General features: G+C 54.6%; 1 protein-coding gene across 1 annotated transcript in view; it reads left to right on the top strand.

The window, feature by feature from the left end:
* Positions 1-10,460: 10,460 nt before the first annotated feature.
* si:ch211-67e16.11 (uncharacterized) overlaps positions 10,461-23,146 on the top strand; it is a 36,762-nt gene continuing 24,076 nt past the window's right edge. Inside the window, exons 1-2 of the mRNA XM_067986914.1 lie at positions 10,461-10,875; positions 22,334-22,606. Of these exons, the coding sequence (XP_067843015.1) occupies positions 10,461-10,875; positions 22,334-22,606 (688 nt within the window). The remainder of the gene's footprint in view (positions 10,876-22,333; positions 22,607-23,146) is intronic.

Below are 23,146 nucleotides of genomic sequence, written 5' to 3'. Positions count from 1 at the left end.
CCACTCATCGCCCCCTACAGCCCCCCACTCATCGCCCCCTACAGCCCCCCACTCATCGCCCTCTACAGCCCCCTACTCATCGCCCTCTACAGCCTCCCATTCATCGCCCTCTACAGCCCCCCCCCACTCATCGCCCTCTGCAACCCCCCCCACTCATCACCCTCTACAGCCCCCTACTCATCGCCCTCTACAGCCCCCCACTCATCGCTCTCTGCAGCCCCCCACTCATCACCCCCTACAGCCCCCCCACTCATCACCCTCTACAGCCCCCTACTCATCGCCCTCTACAGCCCCCCACTCATCGCCCTCTACAGCCCCCCACTCATCGCCCTCTACAGCCCCCCCCCACTCATCGCCCTCTACAGCCCCCCACTCATCGCCCTCTACAGCCTCCCATTCATCGCCCTCTACAGCCCCCCCCCCACTCATCACCCTCTGCAGCCCCCCACTCATCACCCTCTACAGCCCCCCACTCATCACCCTCTACAGCCCCCTACTCATCGCCCCCTCCAGCCCCCCACTCATCACCCTCTACAGCCCCCCACTCATCGCCCTCTACAGCCCCCCCCACTCATCGCCCTCGACAGCCCCCCACTCATCACCCTCTACAGCCCCCCACTCATCACCCTCTACAGCCCCCTACTCATCACCCTCTACAGCCCCCCACTCATCACCCTCTGCAGCCCCCCACTCATTGCCCTCTACAGCCCCCCACTCATCGCCCTCTACAGCCCCCCACTCATCGCCCTCTACAGCCTCCCATTCATCGCCCCCGACAGCCCCCCCCAATCATCACCCTCTACAGCCCCCTACTCGTCTCCCTCTACAGCCCCCCACTCATCACCCTGTACAGCCACCCCCACTCAGCGCCCACTACAGCCCCCGCCACTCATCACCCTCTACAGCCCCCCCCACTCATCACCCTCTACAGCCCCCCACTCATCGCCCTCTGCAGCCCCCCACTCCTCGCCCTCCACAGCCCCCCACTCATCGCCCTCTACAGCCCCCCACTCATCGCCCTCTACAGCCCCCTACTCATCACCCTCTGCAGCCCCACACTCATCACCCTCTACAGCCCCCCGCTCATCGCCCTCTACAGCCCCCCACTCATCGCCCCCTACAGCCCCCTACTCATCGCCCTCTGCAGCCCCCCCCCACTCATCGCCCCCTACAGCCGCCCACACATCGCCCTCTACAGCCCCCCCACTCATTGCCCTCTACAGCCCCCTACTCATTGCCCTCTACAGCCCCCACTCATCACCCTCTACAGCCCCCCACTCATCGCCCTCTACAGCCCCCCCCACTCATTGCCCTCTACAGCCCCCACTCATCACCCTCTACAGGCCCCTACTCATCACCCTCTACAGCCCCCTACTCATCACCCTCTACAGCCCCCTACTCATCGCCCTCTACAGCCCCCTACTCATCACCCTCTACAACCCCCTACTCATCACCCTCTACAGCCCCCCACTCATCGCCCCCTACAGCCCCCCACTCATCACCCTCCACAGCCCCCCACTCATTACCCTCTACAGCCCCCACTCATCGCCCCCTACAGCCCCCCACTCATCACCCCCTACAGCCCCCCACTCATCACCCCCTACAGCCCCCCACTCATCACCCCCTACAGCCCCCCACTCATCACCCTCTACAGCCCCCCACTCATCACCCTCTACCGCCCCCCACTCATCGCCCTCTACAGCCCCCCACTCATCGCCCCCTACAGCCCCCCACTCATCACCCTCTACAGCCCCCCACTCATCGCCCTCTACAGCCCCCCCCACTCATCGCCCTCGACAGCCCCCCACTCATCACCCTCTACAGCCCCCCACTCATCACCCTCTACAGCCCCCTACTCATCGCCCTCTACAGCCCCCCACTCATCACACTCTACAGCCCCCCACTCATCACCCTCTACAGCCCCCCACTCATCACCCTCTACAGACCCCTACTCATCGCCCCCTACAGCCCCACCCACTCATCGCCCTCTACAGCCCCCCACTCATCACCCTCCACAGCCCCCCACTCATCGCCCTCTACAGCCCCCTACTCATCGCCCTCTACAGCCCCCTACTCATCGCCCTCTACAGCCCCCCACTCATCGCCCCCTACAGCCCGCCACTCATCACCCCCTACAGCCCCCACTCATCGCCCTCTACAGCCCCCCACTCATCACCCTCTACAGCCCCCCACTCATCACCCTCTACAGCCCCCTACTCATCGCCCTCTACAGCCCCCTACTCATCGCCCTCTACAGCCCCCCACTCATCGCCCCCTACAGCCCCCCACTCATCGCCCCCTACAGCCCCCCACTCATCGCCCCCTACAGCCCCCCACTCATCGCCCTCTACAGCCCCCTACTCATCGCCCTCTACAGCCTCCCATTCATCGCCCTCTACAGCCCCCCCCCCACTCATCGCCCTCTGCAGCCCCCCCCCACTCATCACCCTCTACAGCCCCCTACTCATCGCCCTCTACAGCCCCCCACTCATCGCTCTCTGCAGCCCCCCACTCATCACCCCCTACAGCCCCCCCCACTCATCACCCTCTACAGCCCCCTACTCATCGCCCTCTACAGCCCCCCACTCATCGCCCTCTACAGCCCCCCACTCATCGCCCTCTACAGCCCCCCCCCCACTCATCGCCCTCTACAGCCCCCCACTCATCGCCCTCTACAGCCTCCCATTCATCGCCCTCTACAGCCCCCCCCCCACTCATCGCCCTCTGCAGCCCCCCCCCACTCATCACCCTCTACAGCCCCCCCACTCATCACCCTCTACAGCCCCCTACTCATCGCCCTCTACAGCCCCCCACTCATCGCCCTCTGCAGCCCCCCACTCATCACCCCCTACAGCCCCCCCCACTCATCGCCGCCTACAGCCCCCCCCCACTCATCACCCTCTACAGCCCCCCACTCATCGCCCTCTACAGCCCCCCACTCATCGCCCCCTACAGCCCCCCACTCATCACCCTCTACAGCCCCCCACTCATCGCCCTCTACAGCCCCCCTCACTCATTGCCCTCTACAGCCCCCACTCATCACCCTCTACAGCCCCCCACTCATCACCCTCTACAGTCCCCTACTCATCACCCTCTACAGCCCCCCCCACTCATCGCCCCCTACAGCCCCCCACTCATCACCCTCTGCAGCCCCCCACTCATCACCCTCTACAGCCCCCCACTCATCGCCCTCTACAGCCCCCCCCACTCATTGCCCTCTACAGCCCCCACTCATCACCCTCTACAGCCCCCTACTCATCACCCTCTACAGCCCCCTACTCATCACCCTCTACAGCCCCCTACTCATTGCCCTCTACAGCCCCCCACTCATCACCCTCTACAGCCCCCCCACTCATCACCCCCTACAGCCCCCCCCACTCATCGCCCTCTACAGCCCCCCACTCATCACCCTCTACAGCCCCCCACTCATCACCCTCTACAGCCCCCACTCATCGCCCCCTACAGCCCCCCACTCATCACCCCCTACAGCCCCCCCCACTCATCGCCCTCTACAGCCCCCCACTCATCACCCTCTGCAGCCCCCCACTCATCACCCTCTACAGCCCCCCACTCATCGCCCCCTCCAGCCCCCCACTCATCACCCTCTACAGCCCCCCACTCATCACCCTCTACAGCCCCCCACTCATCGCCCTCTACAGCCCCCCACTCATCGCCCCCTACAGCCCCCCACTCATCACCCTCTACAGCCCCCCCCACTCATCACCCTCTACAGCCCCCCTCTCATCGCCCTCTACAGCCCCCCTCACTCATTGCCCTCTACAGCCCCCTACTCATCACCCTCTACAGCCCCCCCACTCATTACCCTCTGCAGCCCCCCACTCATCGCCCTCTACAGCCCCCTACTCATCGCCCTCTACAGCCCCCCACTCATCACCCTCTACAGCCCCCTACTCATCACCCTCTACAGCCCCCCCCCACTCATCACCCCCTACAGCCCCCCCCACTCATTGCCCTCTACAGCCCCCCCCACTCCTCGCCCTCTGCAGCCCCCCACTCATCGCCCTCTGTAGCCCCCGTGCCTCCTCAGACAGTTGCGCAACTGTAGGAAGGACAAAATGCTAAATGGTGAAGCAGGTTAATCTGCCACATCACAGACGCTCACACGCCACACGAGCATTGTCGTACTCTAATCTCCTTTTCTCACTCTGCGGCCAACAAACAGGTTCTAAAGATGCAGCTGGCCAATACAAGGATGTGAAACTCGCCTTTCCTCGCTCCAGTATCTGATCGGGCACCAGGCACTGAACCGGTTGTGTTGCCCTGCAGCTGAGTGGCCCTTTCTGCACGCTGCCTCATCCCCTTCGTAAAGATTGTACCGCCACTGGTCTCCGACCTCTCACGGTTATTACGAGCCATTTTACTACAGAGGCATTTAAAAATAAAAATCAGTTTTTACTTGTTTGTGTGAGAAAGACGAGTTTGGGGTTTGGAGACGGCGGGGGGGGGGGAGGGGGGGTAAATTGGATCAGGCCTATTATTGGGCGGGGGTAGCGCGATCCGCTATTACCCCGCGCCCAATGGCCCCCTGCGCAGGAAGGACTGGACTTCCCTGCAAGCAGCGTTCAACGGGGATTCCATGCAATTTGCACTTTCCGCCAGCAGGGGGAGCCCCAATCTCTTAAAGGCAGGCTTTCTCTTAAAAATCTCTTAAAGGTAGCTGGTACCTGTTATTTGCTGAAAATAACAGTCTGCTGTCTGCACGGGGTCTGAACGGAGATCAGACATCGCACACATAAAACCCAGATGCAGGTCCCGTCCCTATGTTTACAAACTGATGAGTTATGTTAAAATATTGAATAAAGGTTGCGCACTACTAAATCCCACATCCTCCAATCTGCTCGCCAGACCTCACCAGTCTTCCGATCTGAGTTGGTACCAGGCCTGTGAGAGTGCGTGCACCAAGGTTCTCTGATGATGCACTAGAGGCCTTGGTGCAAGAGGTGGACAGAAGGAGGGACATCCTATATCCGCATTGGTTGGGGGGGGGTGGGGGGAGCAAGAGGCCCTCCAGACATATGCTCAAAAGGCAGTGGGAGGCAGCGGGGGAGCGGCTTGCCAGCGATGCCCACATCCCGAGAAGGAATCATTTTATAAAACAGTCAGACAAAGAGAGAGGAGAGAGTCAGAGGCAGACAGGGAATGAAAGTCACAAAGTTGAGAGACAGCCTGAGAAAGGCAGAGGGAGACAGTATCAGTGTGCCAGTGAGCAGATCACAGGCCCGGGCTCTGAGCACTGAGTCCCACTCTCCTCTTGGTGGCGCTCGCGCTCTGTAGGAAAATGAAGGATTTACACAAACCCCATCAGTGACAGAGAATTAAATCATTACAGTGTGGGGCAGAGGGAGGGGACGGCACGCGCAGGAGATGTGAAGATGTCAGTAAACGTACCTTACAGACTCCTTTTGGTACAGGCAAAGTTTCTTTCTGCAAAGATTGAAACTGATGTATTAGGACTTGTAACACCAGGTTATCGTCCGACTGTTTTATTTGAAAATCACAAGCTTTCGGAGGCTTTCTCCTTCGCCAGGTGAGGAGAAGGAGGAAAGCCTCCGAAAGCTTGTGATTTTCAAGTAAAACAGTTGGACTATAACCTGGTGTTGTAAGATTCCTTACATTTGTCCACCCCAGTCCATCACCGGCATCTCCACATCATGGGTATTAAGACTTAACATTAGAGGGAGCTGTGTCTGTGTGAGTCGACCCATGTGCCTCTGACCGTCTGTGCAAGTTTGAATCCTGAGAGGTCGAGGAAGCTGAGCCTCTGTCTGTAGACCCTGTGAGGTGGGTCGACTCCTCTGCGAGCTCACCCCCCCTCAGTTGCTGCCTCCTCTGCTGCTCGCCTGCAGCTCCATCATTAATCATCGCTCCCTTCCTCCTCCTCCTCCTCCTCCTCCTCTTCGCTCTGTTAGAGTGCAGTTTGGTATCACCCATAATCAGATGCTCCAACATACAACCCAAAGCAAACAGTGATCATAGAATCGCGGCCCAGGGTGAGGTGAAAGAGCCCCTGTAATTTGCAGCAACTTCATTCCGATTGGATCCCCTTTACATTCAGCACACGGATCAGTCAGGACCCAATCTGCCCAGGGTTCCCCTGGCAACCTCGCTGACCAGTGTGAAACCCCTGCTGCACCAGTTTAAATCACACTGGGGGCCTCATCACATCGTAAGACCTGATTTACATCTTATTCACGAACCTCCCACTCCTCCACAGCGGGAGACCATTCCACACGGAGACGGGCCACCGTTAATATTGCGGCGTCCGGGAACAGGACGGGATGAGGCCGGGATTTTAACCCCTTTCCCGAAACTTTCCTCCCTGTTTGGGGAGTGGGGGTAGGGAGGGGGTTAAGATCGAGATAAGAGTGTCTGACTGACTGTGTGGGAGTTACCTGTCATTCAATCCACCTGTCATTCAATTCAAATAGTCACTGTTGTAATGTAGGAAATGCAGCAGTCGATTTGCGCACAGCAAGATCCCGCAAACAGCAATGTGATAATGATCAGATAATCTGTTTTTTAGTGATCTTCGTTGAGAGATAAATATTGGCCCAGGACACCGGGGAGAACTCCCCTGCTCTTCTTTGAATAGCACCATGGGGTCTTTTACATCCACCTGAGTGGGCAGACTGGGCCTCGATTTAACATCCAAAGGACGGCATCTCCGACAGTGCAGCGCTCCCTCAGTTCTGATCCTCCGACAGTGCAGCGCTCCCTCAGTACTGACCCTCCGACAGTGCAGCGCTCCCTCAGTACTGACCCTCCGACAGTGCAGCGCTCCCTCCGTACTGACCCTCCAACAGTGCAGCGCTCCCTCAGTACTGACTCTCTGACAGTGCAGAGCTCCCTCAGTACTGACCCTCCGACAGTGCAGCGCTCCCTCCGTACTGACCCTCCGACAGTGCAGAGCTCCCTCAGTACTGACTCTCTGACAGTGCAGAGCTCCCTCAGTACTGACCCTCCGACAGTGCAGCGCTCCCTCAGTTCTGATCCTCCGACAGTGCAGCACTCCCTCAGTTCTGACCCTCCAACAGTGCAGCGCTCCCTCCGTACTGACCCTCCGACAGTGCAGAGCTCCCTCAGTACTGACCCTCCGACAGTGCAGCGCTCCCTCAGTACTGACCCTCCGACAGTGCAGCGCTCCCTCAGTACTGACCTTCCGACAGTGCAGCGCTCCCTCCGTACTGACCCTCCGACAGTGCAGAGCTCCCTCAGTACTGACCCTCCGACAGTGCAGCGCTCCCTCAGTACTGACCCTCCGACAGTGCAGCGCTCCCTCAGTACTGCCCCTCCGACAATGCAGCGCTCCCTCAGTTCTGACCCTCCGACAGTGCAGAGCTCCCTCAGTACTGCCCCTCCGACAGTGCAGCGCTCCCTCAGTACTACCCCTCCGACAGTGCAGCGCTCCCTCAGTAGTGACCCTCCGACAATGCAGCGCTCCCTCAGTACTGATCCTCCGACAGTGCAGCGCTCCCTCAGTACTGACCCTCCGACAGTGCGGCGCTCCCTCAGTAGTGACCCTCCGACAATGCAGCGCTCCCTCAGTACTGACTCTCCGACAGTGCGGCGCTCCCTCAGTAGTGACCCTCCGACAATGCAGCACTCCCTCAGTACTACCCCTCCGACAGTGCAGCGCTCCCTCAGTAGTGACCCTCCGACAATGCAGCGCTCCCTCAGTACTGACCCTCCGACAGTGCAGCGCTCCCTCAGTACTACCCCTCCGACAGTGCAGCGCTCCCTCAGTAGTGACCCTCCGACAATGCAGCGCTCCCTCAGTACTGATCCTCCGACAGTGCAGCGCTCCCTCAGTACTGACCCTCCGACAATGCAGCGCTCCCTCAGTACTGCCCCTCCGACAGTGCAGCGCTCCCTCAGTACTGACCCTCCGACAATGCAGCGCTCCCTCAGTACTGCCCCTTCGACAGTGCAGCGCTCCCTCAGTACTGACCCTCCGACAGTGCAGCGCTCCCTCAGTTCTGATCCTCCGACAGTGCAGCGCTCCCTCAGTACTGACCCTCCGATAGTGCAGCGCTCCCTCAGTACTGACCCTCCAACAGTGCAGCGCTCCCTCAGTACTGACCCTCCGATAGTGCAGCGCTCCCTCAGTACCGACCCTCCAACAGTGCAGCGCTCCCTCAGTTCTGATCCTCCGACAGTGCAGCGCTCCCTCAGTACTGCCCCTTCGACAGTGCAGCGCTCCCTCAGTACTGACCCTCCGACAGTGCAGCGCTCCCTCAGTTCTGATCCTCCGACAGTGCAGCGCTCCCTCAGTACTGACCCTCCGATAGTGCAGCGCTCCCTCAGTACTGACCCTCCAACAGTGCAGCGCTCCCTCAGTACTGACCCTCCGATAGTGCAGCGCTCCCTCAGTACCGACCCTCCAACAGTGCAGCGCTCCCTCAGTTCTGATCCTCCGACAGTGCAGCGCTCCCTCAGTACTGCCCCTTCGACAGTGCAGCGCTCCCTCAGTACTGACCCTCCGACAGTGCAGCGCTCCCTCAGTTCTGATCCTCCGACAATGCAGCGCTCCCTCAGTACTGCCCCTTCGACAGTGCAGCGCTCCCTCAGTACTGACCCTCCGATAGTGCAGCGCTCCCTCAGTACTGACCCTCCAACAGTGCAGCGCTCCCTCAGTACTGACCCTCCGACAGTGCAGCACTCCCTCAGTACTACACTGGGGGTGTCAGACTGGATTATGGAGTGTATCACAATAAGCCTGACCTCACAGCTGATCATTGGAGCAACACAACACGAAAGGCCCAAACTCATTGGACTCCAAAGCCAGAGAGGAAATGGAGCTGGACACATCTGTAAAAGACACATCTGGATCAGGTCACCTGCAGCGCTTAGAAAATGGGCTTTCATGCCCGTCTGCTCTTGGGGATTGTTTCAGATGTAAAACCTCGCTGTCGCATCAGTCAGCAGTGAAGGCAGGTACATCCTGATAAATCCCCGAATCCTGGTTTGTGAGGGTGCGGGGTTGTGTGAGGGACTCTGTGAGAGGTTGTGTGAGGGGTTGTGTGCAGGACTGTTTGAGGGACTGTGTGAGGGGTTGTATGAGGGACTGTGTGAGTGACTGTGTAAGGGACTGTGTGAGGGGTAGTGTGAGGGACTGTGTGAGGGGTAGTATGAGGGACTGTGTGAGGGGCTGTGTGACGGGTTGTGTGAGGGACTTTGTGAGGGTCTGTATGAGGGGTTGTGTCAGGGGTTATGTGAGGGGCTGTGTGTGTGAAGGACTGTGTGAGGGGTTGTGAGAAGGACTGTGTGAGGGGTTATGTGAGGGGCTGTGTGAGGGATTGTGTGAGAAGTTATGTGAGGGGCTGTGTGAGGGGTTGTGAGAGGGACTGTGTGAGGGGTTATGTGAGGGGCTGTGTGAGGGGTTATGTGAGGGGCTGTGTGAGGGGTTATGTGAGGGGCTGTGTGAGGGGTTGTGAGAGGGACTGTGTGAGGGGTTATGTGAGGGGCTGTGTGAGGGGTTATGTGAGGGGCTGTGTGAGGGGTTGTGTGAGAGGTTATGTGAGGGGCTGTGAAAGGGGTTATGTGAGGGGGTGTGTGAGGGACTGTGTGAGAGGTTATGTGAGGGGCTGTGAGAGGGACTGTGTGAGGGGTTATGTGAGGGGCTGTGTGAGGGATTGTGTGAGAGGTTATGTGAGGGGCTGTGAAAGGGGTTATGTGAGGGGGTGTGTGAGGGACTGTGTGAGAGGTTATGTGAGGGGCTGTGAGAGGGACTGTGTGAGGGGTTATGTGAGGGGCTGTGTGAGGGGTTATGTGAGGGGCTGTGTGAGGGGTTATGTGAGGGGCTGTGTGAGGGATTGTGTGAGAGGTTATGTGAGGGGCTGTGTGAGGGGTTGTGAGAGGGACTGTGTGAGGGGTTGTGAGAGGGACTGTGTGAGGGGTTATGTGAGGGGCTGTGTGAGGGGTTATGTGAGGGGCTGTGTGAGGGGTTGTGAGAGGGACTGTGTGAGGGGTTATGTGAGGGGCTGTGTGAGGGGTTGTGCGAGGGGTTCTGAGAGGGAGCCTGTGCTGATGCCTCTAACTGCTGCCCTGGGCTGGGGGTCGGACCGGGAGCTGAGCTGAAGGGTAGGGGGCTCCCAAGTCCCGCCCAGCTGCTGATGTCAGGCTGTGGAGGGCGGAGACAGAACCACCACAGGCAGCACTGACTCTGAGTCAGTCTGGAGTCTCCCCACAGTCTGAATCAGTCAGCTCTCCAGCCTGTTCCCTCCTGATGCTGCTGCTGAGTGGAGAGAGAGAGAGAGAGTGTGTGTGTGTGTCTGCGACTTACTGCTCATTGAGTGAGGAGACTGCCAGCACTCTGCGTGTGTGTGACTGCAACTCTCTGCATCTCTGGAAGATTGTCTCTCACCATTTCTTAAAGTGGTGTTACCAGAGCTGGGATCCGCTCTATCCCCTCCCCGAGGACCCTGGGCTGCCAGGTGAACATGGTCATGAGCCGGCTCTGGGAATGGCTGATCTCCATGGCGATTCTGGTCGAGTTGCTGGGGGCTGAGGGGTCGCAGTTCAAGGCCGCCCGGCTGCACCGCTGGTCCACGGCCAGCCTGAGCTACCTGAAGTCCAGCCTGTGCCAGCAGGTCTCCTTCCTGTCGGACTCCGAGTGCAAGCGGCTGGCAGAGATCCCTCAGACGGCGGTGGCCGTTTACGTGGCCCAGCCCCGGGCCGGGGAGAAGCTGCTGACCATTTTGCCGGACTCGGGCCTCAGCTCAGGGGCAGCCCACGATGCTGTCATCACCCTCGACCCCAGCCCGGAGGTCAGCTTCGGGCACCCGGTCACCGTCTTCTACATCGACTTCAACGTGAATGAGCGGAGGTGTGGGACCAGAGACGGCCTGTATTTAGGTAAGGGTCAAAGTTCTACTCTTGTGTCGTATCCTAACTCGCACCATGTCCCGTTTGACCATCACCCCCCGAGCTCGCCGACCCACATCGGCTCCCAGTCCGGGAACGCCTCAATTTTAAAATTCACATCCTCGTGTTCAAATCCTTCCGTGGCCTCACCCCTCCCTATCTCTACAACCTCCTCCAGCCCTACGACCCTCCGAGGTCTCTGCGCTCCTCCAATTCTGGCCTCTTGCGCATCCCCGATTTTCACCTCCCGCCATTGGCGGCCGTGCCTTCAGCTGCCTGGGCCCCAAGCTCTGGAATTCCCTCCCTAAACCTCTCCACCTCTCTCTCTCTCTCTCTCCTCCTTTAAGATGCTCCTTAAAACCTACCTCTTTGACCAAGCTTTTATTCACCTGTCCTAATATCTCCTTAACGTGGCTCGGTGTCAGATTTAGGCTCCTGTGAAGCGCCGTGGGGTGTTTTACTACGTTAAAGGCGCTATATAAATGCACAATGTTGGATCAGTCTTGTTGCTGCTGAATGACCCGTGGTGAGAGGTCGACTGACCGTCCGGCTGGAGATCAATTCGGGACAACCAGAGGGGAATAGAGAGTATGGGCCACAGGGAGAGGGGGGGGGGGGGGGGCGGTGGGGGAAGAGAGACGACAAAACAGAAAGATAGAGCAGAGAGGAGTCTAAGATCGAGAATGTAGAGTTATGAATAAATGTGAAGATGTGATGAACTGAGAAAGAGTTCTGACATATTCAACCTCAGGGTGAAATTGTCAGAGCACAGACTATGACTGTATTAATTTTTAATATTGTAATCATGATGTTGTCTGCGGTTGGTGTAACTGTACAAAGGCAGAGGTCAGTGAAAAGGTGAAGGAAAGCAAAAAAAAAAGGGTGAAAGCATGAGGGAGGAAAGAAGGAGAGAGAAGAGTGGACGGTAGAGGTCGGGTGAGAGGCTGTGTCTGCCCCTTACTGTGTGGGACATTGTTTCCAGATTCAGTCCACAGTGTTGGGTGTGGAGTTGGTTTCTTGTAATCACAGTGTTGGGTTGGGGATTTGATGCTGTTGGATCTCAGGACTGCTTTGGGGATTGGGGTCTGAGTGTTGGGGGTGGGGATTGGGGTCTGAGTGTTGGGGGTGGGGATTGGGGTCTCTCAGTGTCGGGGGTGGGGATTGGGGTCTCTCAGTGTCGGGGTGGGGATTGGGGTCTCTCAGTGTCGGGGGTGGGGATTGGGGTCTCTCAGTGTCGGGGTGGGGATTGGGGTCTCTCAGTGTCGGGGTGGGGATTGGGGCTCAGTATCGGGGGTGGGGATTGGGGTCTGAGTGTTGGGGGTGGGGATTGGGGTCTCTCAGTGTCGGGGGTGGGGATTGGGGTCTCTCAGTGTCGGGGTGGGGATTGGGGCTCAGTATCGGGGGTGGGGATTGGGGTCTCTCAGTGTCGGGGTGGGGATTGGGGCTCAGTATCGGGGGTGGGGATTGGGGTCTCTCAGTGTCGGGGTGGGGATTGGGGCTCAGTATCGGGGGTGGGGATTGGTGTCTGAGTGTCGGGGGTGGGGATTGGGGTCTCTCAGTGTCGGGGTGGGGATTGGGGTATCCCAGTGTCGGGGGTGGGGATTGGGGTCTGAGTGTCGGGGGTGGGGATTGGGGTCTCTCAGTGTCGGGGGTGTGGATTGGGGTCTCTCAGTGTCGAGGTGGGGATTGGGGCTCAGTATCGGGGGTGGGGATTGGTGTCTGAGTGTCGGGGGTGGGGATTGGGGTCTCTCAGTGTCGGGGGTGGGGATTGGGGTCTCTCAGTGTCGGGGGTGGGGATTGGGGACTCTCAGTGTCGGGGGTGGGGATTGGGGTCTGAGTGTTGGGGGTGGGGATTGGGGACAGAGTGTCGGGGGTGGGGATTGGTGTCTCCCAGTGTCGGGTGTGGGGATTGGGGTCTCTCAGTGTCGGGGGTGGGGATTGGGGACTCTCAGTGACGGGGGTGGGGATTGGGGTCTCTCAGTGTCGGGTGTGGGGATTGGGGTCTCCCGGTGTCGGGGGTGGGGATTGGGGTCTCCCAGTGTCGGGGGTGGGGATTGGGGTCTCTCAGTGTCGGGTGTGGGGATTGGGGCTCAGTTTCGGGGGTGGGGATTGGGGTCTCAGTGTCGGGGGTGGGGATTGGGGTCTCTCGGTGTCAGGGGTGGGGATTGGGGTCTGAGTGTCGGGGGTGGGGATTGGGGTCTCTCAGTGTCGGGGTGGGGATTGGGGCTCAGTATCGGGGGTGGGGATTGGGGTCTGAGTGTCGGGGGTGGGGATTGGGGTCTCTCAGTGTCGGGGGTGGGGATTGGGGTCTCCCAGTGTCGGGGGTGGGGATTGGGGTCTGAGTGTCGGGGGTGGGGATTGGGGTCTCCCAGTGTCGGGGGTGGGGATTGGGGTATCCCAGTGTCGGGGGTGGGGATTGGGGTCTGAGTGTCGGGGGTGGGGATTGGGGTCTCTCAGTGTCGGGGGTGGGGATTGGGGTCTCCCAGTGTCGGGGTGGGGATTGGGGTCTCCCAGTGTCGGGGTGGGGATTGGGGTCTCCCAGTGTTGGGGGTGGGGATTGGGGTCTGAGTGTTGGGGGTGGGGATTGGGGACTCTCAGTGACGGGGGTGGGGATTGGGGTCTCCCAGTGTCGGGTGTGGGGATTGGGGTCTCCCGGTGTCGGGGGTGGGGATTGGGGTCTCTCAGTGTTGGGGGTGGGGATTGGGGTCTCTCAGTGACGGGGGTGGGGATTGGTGTCTCTCAGTGTCGGGGGTGGGGATTGGGGCTCAGTATCGGGGGTGGGGATTGGGGTCTGAGTGTCGGGGGTGGGGATTGGTGTCTCCCAGTATCGGGGGTGGGGATTGGGGTCTCCCAGTGTCGGGTGTGGGGATTGGGGTCTCCCGGTGTCGGGGGTGGGGATTGGGGTCTGAGTGTCGGGGGTGGGGATTGGGGTCTGAGTGTCGGGGGTGGGGATTGGGGTCTCCCAGTATCGGGGGTGGGGATTGGGGTCTGAGTGTCGGGGGTGGGGATTGGGGTCTCCCAGTGTCGGGTGTGGGGATTGGGGACTCTCGGTGTCGGGTATGGGGATTGGGGTCTCTCAGTGTCGGGGGTGGGGATTGGGGTCTCTCAGTGTCGGGGGTGGGGATTGGGGTCTCCCAGTGTCGGGGGTGGGGATTGGTGTCTCCCAGTGACGGGGGTGGGGATTGGTGTCTCCCAGTGTCGGGGGTGGGGATTGGGGTCTGAGTGTCGGGGGTGGGGATTGGGGTCTCTCAGTGTCGGGGGTGGGGATTGGGGTCTCCCAGTGTCGGGGGTGGGGATTGGGGTCTCCCAGTGTCGGGGGTGGGGATTGGGGTCTCCCAGTGTCGGGGGTGGGGATTGGGGTCTCCCAGTGTCGGGGGTGGGGATTGGGGTCTCCCAGTGTTGGGGGTGGGGATTGGGGTCTCTCAGTGTCGGGGGTGGGGATTGGGGCTCAGTGTCGGGGGTAGAGATTGGGGACTCTCAATGTCGGCGGTGGGGATTGGGGCTCAGTGTCGGGGGTGGGGATTGGGGTCTCTCAGTGTCGGGGGTGGGGATTGGGGCTCAGTGTCGGGGGTGGGGTTTGGGGGCTTAGTGTCGGGGGTGGGGTTTGGGGACTCTCAGTGTCGGGGGTGGGGATTGGGGTCTCCCAGTGTCAGGGGTGGGGATTGGGGTCTGAGTGTCGGGGGTGGGGGTTTGTGGTCTCTCAGTGTCGGGGGTGGGGTTTGGGGACTCCAAATCCCCAGTGTGGGGATTTTAGTCTCCTAGTGTGTGTTGTGGGGTTTTGTTCTGGAGTTGGGGTTGGGATTTGGGACTCCAGTGTTTTGAAGTCAGAGCCACAATGTGAAGTGTGAGTGTGACTGTCAGAGACGATCAGACACCACTAATATTATCACTATTGGCAAAGATGCAATTAATCGAATAAATGATCCCAACGAAAGACAGAGGGAAAGGAGATTGAGGTAAGGAAACAGAGTGGAAGAGAAGTTGACGGTTAAATTGGTTAATCCACAAAAAACGGGCGTGGGGATCACGGTGCGCGATTAACCTGCGCCCGGTCGTTGAGATGCAGGCAGCACCTAACATTCGTGCTGCCTGGTGATTTACATGATTGCTGTGTGCAGCCAGCCCTACCTGCGCAGTTGAGTGGCTGCTCACCAGTAGGGAGCCCAGATATCGTGAGTGGCTAGCGTCACTTAAAGGCAGCCTGCAGCTGTTAAAGGGGAGGTGCACTGTGGCTGCAGGAAGTGGTGGAAGTCAATGGTGTAGTGACTCTGTGCTGCAATATAATGAAGCACGGTGATGATGGGAACGCTGGAATTTTTAATGAGCAACGACTTGGCAGCTCAAAGTTTGAGGGACTCTGACATTTTTAAAATATAAGATTCGGGTCTGAAAGGAGACCAGAAATCACAAACGTAAAACACAGATGCAGGTCCCGTCCTTATATTTACAAACTGTTGAGTTCCTTCAAGACACTGAATAAAGGTTTCTCTGCATTGCGCCCCCCATCACCCCCCTAGCAACAAACTCTTTCAATCACTACTCAACTCTTCCAATCGGATGCTTCCTCTCACCCTCACACATTACCACTGTTGCAAGCCGCACACCCACAGCTCACACACACTGGCAGCTATTCAACCATAACAGCCACATCACCCAAACATCTTGCCGACACTCACCGACACACATCCCGCTTTCTTGAAGGAGAAGGTGGCACATAACAGGAGGCAGCAAGTGGCAGTGGCTCCATGGAACATGAACCTGCTGTCCTCTCTCAGGATGACAGCATTCCTGTCCCACCCCTGCCACTCCGCCAGTGCTCTTGCTGTTGCCTGTCAGCTAGCCAGCCCACTCCCTATAGAGTAATGAAACTTTATTATAGGAACAGGAGCAGGCCATTTAGCCCCTCGAGCCTGTTCCGCCATTCAATGAGATCATGGCTGATCTGTGACCTAACTCCATATACCCGCCTTAGCCCCATATCCCTTAATACCTTTGGTTAACAAAAGTCTCTCAATCTCAGATTTAAAATTAACAATTGAGCTAGCATCAATTGCCACTTGCAGAAGAGAGTTCCAAACTTCTACCACCCTTTGCGTGTATAAGCATTTCCTAACTTCACTCCTTAAAGTCCTGGCTCTAATTTTTAGGCTATTTCCCCTAGTCCTAGTATTCAAGTATAAGAGACCTCCAAAAACAGGTACAAATGCATCAGCAGCCAGAAGCAATAATCCAGCAACTAACCTGTAACTCCTGCATGGTCCCTTTAAATAGCGCTGGTGCGGGGTCCTCCATGCTGTTTAAGACCTGTTCAGCTGTGCGGGGTTAAGACAGTGTGTTGGCTGGAGCGTGGAGTTCCAAAATCACATCTGTCCCTTTAAATCAGCATTGCACACTGATCTACCGCATAATTTCCCCACTTTACACGCTGCTGGTGCTCGTTAAGTGTGCGTGCGCAAACGTCTTTACCAAGATGGCGTCCGGTGCATGTCACACTGGAAGTGTGCGCGCGCATCATGGACACCATTTTGAGTCCTTAGGTGTCCGCATAGCGCCTACACAACGGGTGCTACACGACTCAATTTAGACTCCATAGTTTCTGTACCAAGAACTTCCCCAATCAGATAATCCGGTACGTGTTTACATGGTCTTATGTGTACATACTTGTTTGTACATGTATTGCTTTTATGTCTGTATCTAGTCACGTGAGAGTGTATGTGAGAGGGTGTGTTTTTATGTGTGTTTCTATGTATACATGCATTTTTGTGTATGTGTGCATTTATGTGTGTGTTTGTGTATACATGTGTGTGTTTATGTATGTGTGTGTACATATGTATATGTTTATGTACGTGTCTGTGTGTACATGTGTGTGTTTATGTATGTGTGTGTTTGTGTGTATATGTGTGCATTTGTGTGAGTGTTTATGTATGTGTGTTTGTGTGCACATGTATGTGGTTATGTAGGTGTGTGTGTACATGTGTGCATTTATGTATGTGTGTTTATGTGTACATGTGTGTATTTATGTGTGTTTATGTAGATGTGTACATGTATGTGTTTTTGTGTGTGTTTCTGAACGTTATGGTTATTTGTTATTGGTTATGGTTATATGTTGCTGGATTTGGTTATGTATTGTTAGTTATTCTAACATATTGTTGGTTATGGCTTACTATGGTTGTATGTTGTTGGTTATAGTTATATGTTTCTCGTTCAGGTTATATGTTGGTGGTTATTTCTGACCATGGGTTATATAGTGTTTATTATGGTTAATTTTTTTAATTTGTTCATGGGATGTGGGCGTCTCTGGCGAGGCCAGCATTTATTGCCCACCCCTAATTGCCCTTGAGAAACCTTGAGGTTATGTATTGCTAGTTATGATTATATATTGCTGGTTATGATTATATATTGCTGGTTATGTATTGCTAGTTATGATTATATATTTCTGGTTATGTATTGCTCATTATGATTATATATTGCTGGTTATGATTATATATTGCTGGTTATGTATTGCTAGTTATGATTATATATTGCTGGTTATGCATTGCTAGTTATGATTATACATTGCTGGTTATGATTATATATTGCTGGTTATGTATTGCTAGTTATGATTATATATTACTAGTTATGATTATATATTGCTGGTTATGTATTGCTAGATATGATTATATATTGCTAGTTATGATTATATATTGCTGGTTATGTTTATAATTTTGGTTTTCAGTTGTACTCCTGACGCTGATGGAACTTCAGCAGGAAACAGAGAAGGCTTTGCTGTGATGATACATTTGATCTAATGTTTGATCGAGTTACATGGAGACTAACAGATGCTGAGTGTTTAGACAGGGAGACAAGCCATTAGCTCCTCACCCTCCCTGAGGCCATCCACTCTCCTTGGGGCAGGGGTCCCGCAGGAGCCAGCTGCCCTCTGATACCTCGGCCATTTGGCCATTCTTAGACAGTGAGTGTTAGCAGGCTGGTCCACCATGTGGGGCATCGCAAGTGAGCCTGAACCCATCCTCACCCCACATTCACAAGAGCAGGCTCACTAGATGCGATCAAGAGGGAAATCCTGGCTGAATTTCCCCCTCCATAGCCATAAGATACCGAGGCCAGATATAAGAAAGCATTTAATGTTTATAGACCAATTTGCTTAACGTCGGTGGTAGGAATGATAATGGAATATTTACTCAAAGGTGCAACAGAAAAACATCTAGAAACCGAAAATACAATAAAAAATAGTCAGAACGGATTTCAAAAGGGAAGGTCATGTTTGACCAACCTTATTGAATTCTTTGAAGAAGTAACAGAAAGTGTAGATAAGGATAATGCAGTGGATGTAATATATTTGGATTTTAAAAAGGCCTTCGATAAGGTACCACATAGTAGACTCATGTCTAAGGTCAGAGCATGTGGACCCAGGGGACAAGTAGCAGAATGGATAGCAAGCTGGCTACAAAACAGAAAACAGAGAGTAGGGGTTAAAGGTAGTTACTCAGACTGGCAAAAGGTAGGAAGTGGTGTTCCCCAAGGATCGGTGCTGGGACCACTGTTGTTCACAATTTACATCGGGAACTCGGGAATCAGAACAACAATTTCAAAATTTGCCGACGGCACTAAATTGGGGGTATAGTTAATACTGAGGAGGACTATGACAAAATACAGGAATATATTAATAAACTCGCAGAACGGGCGTGTAATTGGCAAATGAATTTCAGTATAGATAAGTGTGAGGTGATACATTTTGGTAGGAATAATAAGGAAGCCACATACTGCTTGGAAAATAAGAGTCTAAATGGGTAGATGAGCAGAGGGATTAAGGAGTACAGATACACAAATCACTAAAAGTAGCGATACGGGTTAATAAGACCATAAAAAAAAGCAAACCAAGCACTGGGGTTCATTTCTGGAGAGATAAAATTGAAAAGCAGGGAAGTTATGTTAAAATTATATAGAACCTTGGTTAGACCACACTTGGAGTATTGTGAACAGTTCTGGTCTCCATATTATAAAATAGATATAGAGGCACTGGAGAAGATGCAAAAAAGATTTACTAGGATGATACCAGAACTGAGAGGTTGTACCTATCAGGAAAGATTGAGCAGGCTGGGGCTCTTTTCTCTAGAAAAGACAAGACTGAAGGGTGACCTGATAGAGGTTTTTAAGATTATGAAAGGGTTTGATAGGGTAGACGTAGAGAAGATGTTTCCACTTGTGGGGGAGACCATAACGAGGGGCCATCAATATAAGATAGTCACTAATAAATCCAATAGGGAATTCAGGAGAAACTTCTTTACCCAGAGAGTGGTTAGAATGTGGAACTCGCTCCCACAAGGAGTAGTTGAGGAGAATAACACAGAAACATTTAAGGGGAAGCTCGATAAACACATGAGGGAGAAAGGATTAGAAGGATAAGCTGATAGGGTTAGATGGAGTAGGGAGGGAGGAGGCTCGTGTGGAGATAAACACTGGCATGGACCTGTTGGGCCAAATGGCCTGTTTCAGTGTTGTACGTTCTATGTAATTTAAAGTAATGTTTTAATAGCACCATATCACATCCACAGGACATCCCAAATAACTTTCTGAACTCTGCAGTGCCTGTTGCTTTGCACTGTAATAACTTCAACGCAGTGCTGAGGGAGTGCTGCACTGTCAGATGTGCCGTCTTTCGGATGAAACTTTAAACCGAGGCCCCGTCTGCCCCCTCGGGTGGATGTTAAAGACCCCACAACACTATATGAAGACGATCAGGAGAGTTCTACCTGGTGTCCTGGCCAATATTTATCCCTCAACCAACATCACCAAAGCAGATCAAGTGATCATCCAATTCATTTGATATCCGTGGGATCTTGCTGTGTATAAATTGGCTGCCACGTTTCACTACAAAACAACAGTGACCGCACTTCTAAAGCTGTGAAGCGCTTTGGGATATCCTGAGGACGTGAAAAATGTTACAAAAATATAAGTTTTTTCGCTATGCAGACAAACACAGCAGCCAATAAACAGACAGCAAGCTCACACAGACAGAAAACGTTGGTTTGAATGATCAGGTAATCTGTGTTTGGTGATGTGAGTTGTAATATGGTCACTGGAACCTAACTAAATGATCACTCACAGATAGAAGGAACCATTAAAAGGCCAGTCACACTTTGGGTTTCATAAATAAGGGCAGAGAGTACAAGAGTAAAGAAGAAATGACTAGTCTGTACAACAATAACAACAGCTTGCATTTAAACAGCGCCATTAACATAGTAAAACGTCCCAAGGCGCTTCACAGGAGCGATTATCAGACAAAATTTGACACGGGCCGCATGAGATATTACGACAGGTGATAATAATGAGAGGTAATAAAAGCTTGGTTAAAGAGTTAGGTTTTAAGAATCGTCTTAAAGAGAGGTAGAGAGGCGGAGAGGTTTAGGGAGGGAATTCCAGAGCTCAGGGCCTAGGAAGCTGAAGGCACGGCCGCCAATGGTGGAGCGATTAAAATCGGGGATAATCAAGAGGCCTGAATTGGAGGAGCGCAGAGACCTCGGAGAGTTGTAGAGCTGGAGGTGCCAGTGGGTAGGCCACAGTTAGAGTACTGTGTCCCCTCATTATAGAAAGGATATTTAATCCAAAGACAGCTTACAGTTAGGAGTCACCAGGATGGGAAACTATAATTATGAGGAGAGATGAGATACTGGGATTATTAGAACTTGTATTTCTGTAGCGCCTTTTACGATCTCAGGTCGTCCCAAAGCGCTTTACAACCAATGAATTACTTCTGAAGTGTAGTCACTGTTGTAATGTAGGAAATGCAGCAGCCAATTTGCGCACAGCAAGATCCCACAAACAGCAATGTGATAATGACCAGATCATCTGTTTTAGTGATGTTGGTTGGGGCTAAATATTGACCAGGGTCCTGGGGAGAACTCCCCCTGCTCTTCTTTGAAATAGTGCCCATGGGATCTTTTACATCCACCTGAGAGGGCAGACGGGGCCTCAGATTAAAGTCTCATCTGAAAGACGGCACCTCCAACAGTGCAGCACTCCCTCAGTAATACACTGGGAGTGTCAGCCTGGATTATGTGCTCAAGTCTCTGGAGTGGGGGCTTGAACCCACAACCTTCTGATTCAGAGGTGAGAGTGCTACCCGCTGAGGCACGGCCTCTCCCACTTCTATCCTGAAAGACCCCGCTGAAACTCCCCTCCCCCACCACTTAAATCGATGGGTGGCAAGGCCTGCCCAATCTTCCCCTACCGACAGCCGCTCTACACCCTCTTCTCACCCGTTCCGGGCGGCATTTAAAATTGCCATGGCCTCCTGCAGCCTCCACCAGGCGGGAAATTAACTCACCAGATTCCCGCTGCAAGTTTAAATCCACCCCCATGTTTCGGCAGAAGAGGGGGGAGTCATTAACTGCAATAACTTGTATTTATATAGCGCCTTTAACATAGTAAAACGTCCCATGGCGCTTCACAGGAGAGATTATCAAACAAATTTTGACACCGAGCCATATAAGGAGATATTTGGACAAAAGAGGTGGGTTTTCAGGAGCGTCTTAAAGGAGGAGTGAGAGGTAGAGAGGCGGAGGGGTTTAGGGAGGAAATTTCAGAGCTTGGGGCCTAGATACCTGAAGGCACGGCCGACAATGGTGGAGCGATTAAAATCGGGAATGCGCAAGAGGCCGGAATTGGAGGAACGCAGAGATCTCGGAGGGTTATGGGGCTGGAGGAGGTTACAGAGATAGGGAGGGGGTCGAGGCCATGGAGGGATTTGAAAACAAGGATGAGAATTTTAAAATCGAGGCGTTGGCAGACCGGGAGCCAATGTAGGTCAACGAGCACAGGGGCGATGGGTGAACTAGAGGGCATAAATTAAAGATCATCCAACAGCAGAATGAAGGGAGGAGTTAGGAGACGGTCACTGCCTGACTGGAAACAGGGTGTAGAATCCAGAAGAGCTTTTAAAAGGAAAGTGAATAAATAAATGAAAAAGAAAAATTTAAAAGGAGGTGGGGGAAATGGGACTAAGGGGAGAGCCATTCAGAGAGAGAGCACAGGGGCGATGGGCCGAATGGGGATAGGGCAGGGGGAGTGGGACTGGGGGAGAGTTCTTTCAGAAAGAGGGCACAGAGTCGATGGGCTGAATGGGGAAAGGGCAAGGGTAATGGGACTGGGGGAGAGTTCTTTCAGGAAGAGGGCACAGAGTCGATGGGCTGAATGGGGAAAGGGCAGGGGGAATTCGACTAAAGGGAGAGCTCTTCCAGAGAGAGGGCACAGAGACGATAGGCCGAAATGAGATAGGGCAGGGGGAATGGGACTGAGGCGAGAGCTCTTTCGGAGAGCTGGCTCAAAGGGCGATGGGCTGAATGGCCTCCTTCTGTGCTGTAACAATCGATGAGTCTGGGTTATGGACAAGGTGAGCAGTTTGTTGGGGTGATTCAGGTCCCTTTGACCAAGGTGCTGTCCTCTCCAGGTAACTATGAATGCATGACCCTGGCACTGAAGAGCCGCTGCGAGAACCTGCTGAAGAGGAGGACCAGTCGGAGTGAGCGGCAGAACGCCAAAGACCGCGCAAGGAAGAGGCTCAAGGCCCAGGCCCCTGGCAGTGGCCTGAAGAGGGAGGTCCGCAACGCTGGAGGCCGGTCCCGCAGAGAGGAGCGGCTTGTGGGACTGTGCGAGATACACTTTGTACCTCTGGTCGTGGGACAGAAGGACGGGAGCAAAGAGCAGAGACTGCGCTGTGTAGGTTGGTGTCTTACCACCGTCATCTTTAGCATACAATCTAAGGGCAGGTACAGCACGGGTTAGATACAGAGTAAAGCTCCCTCTTCACTGTCCCATCAAACACTCCCAGGGCACGTACAGCATGGGTTAGATACAGAGTAAAGCTCCCTCTTCACTGTCCCATCAAACACTCCCAGGGCAGGTACAGCATGGGTTAGATACAGAGTAAAGCTCCCTCTTCACTGTCCCATCAAACACTCCCAGAGCAGATACAGCACGGGTTAGATACAGAGTAAAGCTCCCTCTACACTGTCCCATCAAACACTCCCAGGGCAGGTACAGCACGGGTTAGATACAGAGTAAAGCTCCCTCTACACTGTCCCATCAAACACTCCCAGGGCAGGTACAGCACGGGTTAGATACAGAGTAAAGCTCCCTCTACACTGTCCCATCAATCACTCCCATTCCTCTATACACTAACTCTCTCTACATGGTACCTCATCGTACTTAGAAGAACCCTTAGCCTCTAATTCCTCCTCGGTAGATTACTCCAAACATTTTT

The sequence above is a fragment of the Heptranchias perlo genome, chromosome 7 (genome assembly GCF_035084215.1).
Source record: "Heptranchias perlo isolate sHepPer1 chromosome 7, sHepPer1.hap1, whole genome shotgun sequence".
NCBI lineage: Eukaryota > Metazoa > Chordata > Chondrichthyes > Hexanchiformes > Hexanchidae > Heptranchias > Heptranchias perlo.
Note: the sequence above shows the minus strand (reverse complement) of the source record. Positions and strands in the feature narration are given on the sequence as shown.